Source organism: Alligator sinensis, unplaced genomic scaffold, assembly GCF_000455745.1.
Source record: "Alligator sinensis unplaced genomic scaffold, ASM45574v1 scaffold410_1, whole genome shotgun sequence".
NCBI classification, from domain to species: domain Eukaryota; kingdom Metazoa; phylum Chordata; order Crocodylia; family Alligatoridae; genus Alligator; species Alligator sinensis.
The window spans coordinates 97,872-104,176 of NW_005841972.1; the positions used below are offsets into that span (position 1 = coordinate 97,872).

Genomic DNA, 6,305 nt, shown 5'->3' on the forward strand with positions numbered 1-6,305 from the left:
TGAACACCTTCAAGAGTAAATTGGATGCTTATCTTGCTGGGATCCTATGACCCCAGCTGACTTCCTGCCCTTTGGGCAGAGGGCTGGACTCGATGATCTTCCGAGGTCCCTTCCAGCCCTAATGTCTAAGAAATCTATGAAACTCTCCCTATGCCTGAAGAAGGGTGTTTGTGCCCGAAAGCTTGCAAAAAACAATTTTCCCAACTATTTAGTTGGTCTAATAAAAGATATCGCATCTACCTAAAGAACCTTGTCTGCCCATGATCTTTGGAGAGACAAATCCACAGTTTGAGAACTGAAACTAAGCATCACAGAGGTGCTTAATGGGATCTTCTAGGCTGAGCACTGAGTCCCATTGGATAGAGTGGTTTTCTTTAATTTTTACTAATCAGTAGAGAAGTCCCTGGGAATCCCATAAGATTGAGCCCCTAATACAGTCCATGGCCTGTTGTGACCTATTTATAAAACTTCTAAAAAGGTTACATGAATATATTGTCTCAAATAGTATATAATTAGAAGTTATAATCCCTATTCCATGATGATATCTTTGAGCTTTAACGTATCTTAAATTAAAACTTTTAATGTTTATTTTTTAAAAGAACATCTTAATTTTTTTGTTAAAAATACAATTAAATCAAAACCATCTGATTTAAATTAAAAAAACTTGTTTTTTAATTAAAAAAAAAAAGTTTTTATTTTTATTTACCCTGGCCTGCGGCCTGCCAAAAGGCAGATTTGCATTAGCAGATCATCTGTGAGGCATGGGAGTGGATATTGGGGAGGATGGTGCCCACAAAACTAGCCCTTAAGGCAATGACCCATGAGCACCTGTGATCTGAAGAGTAAGATCAGGCTTGGAAAGCCCTGGGACATCCTCCCTCTTATAAGAAATTAATAACATCAAGGTGAGTGAAGGAGAGAGGGCCTGAGTGGCCCCCAAGGGCAGCGTGACCGCCTCTGGGATGGGCATTTGCTGCAGGGCCCAGAAACACTTATTTCAGTGATGGCCCAGGGTAACCACAGCATAAGAAATGTGCCAACTGCTGGCCATGCGTCCACACAGCCATGATGTGGCTTGGTACAGTGCCATTTAGAGGCTGTTCTCGGAGAATCCATTCTGTGTTGGGGGCTGTTGCTGCTTTCTCAGTAGACCTGCCAGGGCCTCGCCTCAGGCCGGGTTCCTGTGCCAGGCCAAAGAGCACTGTCTGGACTTCAGCTGGGCTGTCTCTCTAGAATGTCCCTTCTAACCAGACTGGCAGATAGCTCAGGAGTGTCATGGCACTGACCTGTCACTGTAACTCCCTGTCATCTGAGATGTGGGCAGCTCTGCACAGCAGCAGCCTGCTCATCCCTGGGAATGCAACAGCTTTTTTTTTTTTTGCTTTTTTTTTTAATTTTTATTAGAAAATTAGAAACAACAAACAGACAACTGTCAGAGATTACATAGTACAACTATGATAACCAAAATCACGTACCACTTAAACTTGTACAAGAGCCAGAATTGGACGACGAGACACTCGTAATATCCCAGCAACAAAAGAACGTGTTTCTTTACATACAACTTCAGTCATAAGGTACAAATGCCAAAAACAAAATGTGAGGCGCAGTAACCCCTCCCCTCCCTATCCCACACATAAAAGCCCTCACCCACCCACTCCTGCACAGTGTGCCTTACCTCAGCTTAACCAATACCTACCTGGGGCTGGAACAACCCCCTGCAGTCCAGCCCTTGCCACAACCTCATATCCCCTTCTTCCCTCTTGTCCCCATCCCTGCCTCTATAAAACTCCAGCTTGTGGATCCCTAACTGCAAGCACTCCAACATGGAAAAGCACAACCCCATTAGTGCTAACAGCAGTGCACTTCCCATAGTGCTACTTTCATACACGTGGTCAACACCCTCACCCCCCACGTCCCATCTGTTCCCTGGGAATGCAACAACTCTTCTTCACCATGTCATGGGCTAGGGTGCAGGGGATGCTGGAGCAGTCTGTGATTTATTTATTTTTGCCTGCCTGAGGGCCACTCGTGACCATGGCTGCTGAGACATGGGGAGCTCAGGCTGGCACTTATCCCCTGGGCAGCCTGGGTATCTGCTCACAGTGACTGCAAGTTGCTCTGTCCATCCCTGTTTGTCTGGTGCCCGGGGGACGGTGTCCCTAGCATCTTGGGAAAGGACAAGAAGGTGAGCTCTGGTTCTCAGGGCCTCCCAGTTGGAGATCTGGCACTGGTGTCACCTCAGGAGACTAATCTGAGCTGTTGGGCAGAGGTGGGGGGCTCTAGCACCCAGATAGTAACTACCTTTTCCTGGTTTCTCTTGTAGATCCCAATGTGCCCAATATCCAGCTGACAAGAATGACTCTGGTGTGTGACCAGGCTCCCGGGCCCCTCACCATGGACTTAGCAGGTGAGCAAGGCAACACTGCGGCAGGGTATATGGGAGGGAAGCAGCTGAATAACCCCACAGCCACTAGCACACTAAATCTCCAACCTAGGAAAGGTCTCTGCCTGTTGGTGTGGAGGGAGGAGGCTCTGGTACCTTTGGTTTGGATAGGGATGATCTTGCTTCAGGGAGAGGGCTGCCCTGGATGACTTCTGGAGGTTCCTTCCAGCTCTGCTTCTCTACAATTCACAAGTGACTTTGGGTGCTTCTGCCTCTGTCCTCTCCTAGTTCATCCCTATTAGCGGCCACCCCACACGCCCCCAAAGGGGCTCCTGTCTGAACCCTAGTCCAGGAGGTTCTGCTGGTTGTGCCTGTTGCAGAAGAGTGGGCTAAACTCCAACTGAGAGTTTTAACTGGGACAGACAGGCTGAGGGACCTCATGTCTCCCTGGCACAGGTGACCTGGAGGCACTGAAGAGCCAGTCCTTTGTGCTGAAGGAAGGAGTGGATTACAGAGTGAAAATCTCATTTAAGGTGAGCTCACCCTTGCCTCCTGCAGCAGGCTTGGGGGTTGGTTTGGTGTGTGCAGGCTGCTCTACTCAATACTTGATAAACTTCCATGAAGGCTGGGCCTCTCTGGGACAGTAGCAGTGCTACTGGAGATGTCATCTTGGAGGAAGGATCTCAGTTCTGTAAGGTCTGCACAGCTTGTGTACCCTGGATCCCTGCTAGCCAGCACAGATCACAGTTCTCCAGAAGCCAGGCACTGAGACTCTTATAGTTTGCAGGATGTTCCCACAGAGGCCTTAGTGCTCAGCTTTTGCTGGCGTTGCCTGCTGCTTGTTCCTGTGGTACTTCCTACAGTGTGCCTTGCTGCCTGTGCCTAGTGGGTGCTGCAGGTTGGCAGTGTATGTGCAGCTTGTGATTCTTTGGACCTGGCGGAGCTGCAAAAAATGCAGTGTGGAGGCACTACTAGAACTCCTGCCATCCTGCTACCTACAAACAACTCCATTGGTATGTGTGCCCACTGAGCTGGATTCTTCCTCTGGGGCTAAGCCCAACATGAGCTAAGAGTGGAGGGTGGGGAGGGTTGCACAGTATGGTGAACAAACAGGACACTAGTGCAAACCAAGGCTCTGCATATCCAGCTACATTCCATACAAATAACCTTTGTGCCTCTCCAAATGGCTCCTTGGTAAAAGGCCAGAAACAGTAACTTAGCAACCTCTAGCTGCTCTTCTTCTTGGCCAGTCTGCAGTAAGGTCACCAGTGTGAGGCACAAACCCATCCAGCAGGCACAGTGTGTATGTGGTGGCATGAATCTGTATCACTTACCCTTTCTCTCTTCCAGGTGAACAGGGAGATTGTCTGTGGATTGAAGTATCTGCACCACACCTACAGGAAAGGTCTGAAAGGTGAGTCTGGGTGGTTGTCCTGGCCAGGGGAGTGGGGTTGGGCTACCTTGCACAGTGTGGAGGTCCTAAAGTGCTGGACATGTGTTGCAAGGCCCTGTGCCATCACCCTGTCCTACCCTTTTCAGTATACCCGTGCTGCCACTGAGGGTCATCTCCAAAGCAGTCACTCTTATTGCTGTTTCCCCTCTCTCTGTTCTCAGTGGATAGAGACATCTACATGGTGGGGAGCTATGGGCCCCGAGCTGAGGAGTATGAGTTCCTGACCCCAATGGAAGAGGCCCCCAAGGGCATGCTGGTGCGGGGCACCTACCACATCAAATCCTTCTTCACCGATGATGACAAAACGGATCACCTTTCCTGGGCATGGAACCTCTGTATAAAGAAGGACTGGAAAGATTGAAGCACCTTCCCACTCCCTCCCCCTGCAGTTCAGGCTCCAACCTTAGTATGAATTTAGGGACAAACTATCCTTAATGCGAACAAAAGAGTCTCAGGCCACTTCTACCACAGGCACATGCTTCTGTAGGATACTCGATTTGCAGAGCCCCAGCAGACAGCACACAAACCCCATTGCTCTGCACTCTGCTCTGGGCCGTCAGGTCATGATGCCGGCTCTGCCTACAGTCTACCAGTGCCCTGGTCCTCATGCGGTTTCTTGATCTGCATCCTTCTCCCATCAGAACAAGCTACAAATTGTTGCTAACAAGTGCCCCATCCTGGTCCTGGCCCAGAGCTGGGGAGGATCAAACACCTTTTCCTGCTGCATGCTGCAGACTATTATAGCTTAGCCTGCACTTTACCAAGGACTAGGGAGTGCAGTAGGACCTTTTCCCCCAAAGGATAGTTCAGGTCCCTCTCCTGGGCCTGAGACTGCTGTTGTCCATCAGGGTTTTCTTCGAGCTGGGTCTATTGCACTGAACATGGCAGTGTATGCCAGATGGGGGTGGCAGAGGGGCTTACTGTGCCCTTGGTTGCAGGTAGTGAGGCACAAGGTTCTTCCAGACAGCTGCTCCCAAAGCTCAGGTGGGCATCTCTGCAGCTGCCCTTCACATTGTCTGCAGCAGCTCCAATGAGGTCTCCTCCAGACAAGCTTGGTGCTCCTGGGCAGGGGCCTTGCATGAGTTGAAAAGTGCCCTAGGGAGGGGTGCCTAAGTCTGTGCTGGGCAGAGATGCAGCTAGTGTCTGCTCCTCACTTATCCCAGCACCTCCTGCTGATGGTCAGAGTGCCCTATTGTGTGCATAAAACCCTTGTCTGTCTGCTGAGTAGTGCTCCTGAGTGCCCCAGCAACAGCTGCTGCTCCACGCTGTGGCCACTCTAGTTCTACTTCTGACCACCCCAGCATTGCCATGTAGCATGCCCTACTCTCTAACAGAGCCAAGGGGCCTTAGAATGTAATTCATATTAAGGTGGGGGCTCCCTTTAGTAATCAGACCCCAGAGGTCGTGGTCTTTGTAACCAAAGTTATTTTTAATTGCTGGTTTTTTTTAATACCGATTCTCCTGACTCATCTCCTGTGGCATCTCCATTGCTAGGTCTGTAGCTAGTGAACCTGTTGTAGCTCTGTGTGAGGGTCTTCCTAGCTGTGTATGGACCATGCCAGCTCAGAGGGGCTGGGGCCTGCATCTGCTATCACACCCCCTGACCTAGCTCTGATGTATGAGTGTGTTCCTGTAGGATGCCCTAAACACTGTTGTATTGGCCCTTTCTGAACTGTACTGATGATAACACTGGCTGTGCTCCTAGTCATTACCATTAAACCTTACAGACATCTCTTATTTGACTGATTGGCTTAGCCTGTGCTTCATTCACCAGCCAACTGGAGACTGTGGAGAGCTGGGGGGCACAGCAGATGTTGGCCCCATTACTTTACTGCAGTGCCAGGAGCTAGGGCTGTGCATAAAGGAAGCATTTCGTTTCGACCAGCGTTTTGACGTTTTGACAGAACAGTGTTTCGTTTCAACTTTTATTTTGAGTCAAAACAGCTGTTCTGTTTCGTTCCATCGAAACATTTTACTGTTTTGACCCTGTTTCGACGTTTTGCCCATAGGATATAATTGTGAAGGTTGAAACAGGCTATAACTTTGTCATTTGTGGCCAGATTTGGATGAATCTTGCAGGAATGGAAGCCCATTTTGAGGGCATGTTGCTTGCCGAGTTTCAAGAAGGTAGGTGCAGGTGGTTTGGAGAAACTGCACCCCAAAATCTTGAGAACAAAACTCATGTCATGTGTACGTATTGAGCCACAGCAGGGTCAAAACTGCAGGGATGGTGGCCCCTGCTGAGACAACAAAGCCTGCCACGTTTCAAGGAGATAGGTGCATGTTGTTCGGAGAAACTGCGCCCCAAAATCCTGAAAGCAAAACTTGTGTCACGTGTATGTGTTAAGACACAGTGGGGTCACAACTGCAGGCTTTCTAGCCTCTGCTGAGGCCATGAAGCCTGCCAAGTTTCAAGAAGATAAATACAGGGGTTTGGGGGGAACTGCACCCCAAATTCTTGAAAGCAAA

At 49.4% G+C, this 6,305-nt stretch overlaps 1 protein-coding gene across 1 annotated transcript in view; it reads left to right on the top strand.

The window, feature by feature from the left end:
- Positions 1-5,834, top strand: part of ARHGDIG (Rho GDP dissociation inhibitor gamma) — a 38,545-nt gene extending 32,711 nt beyond the window's left edge. Inside the window, exons 3-6 of the mRNA XM_014518630.2 lie at positions 2,324-2,407; positions 2,840-2,916; positions 3,734-3,797; positions 3,998-5,834. Of these exons, the coding sequence (XP_014374116.1) occupies positions 2,324-2,407; positions 2,840-2,916; positions 3,734-3,797; positions 3,998-4,197 (425 nt within the window). The 3' untranslated portion in view covers positions 4,198-5,834. The remainder of the gene's footprint in view (positions 1-2,323; positions 2,408-2,839; positions 2,917-3,733; positions 3,798-3,997) is intronic.
- The last annotated feature ends 471 nt before the right edge of the window (positions 5,835-6,305 follow it).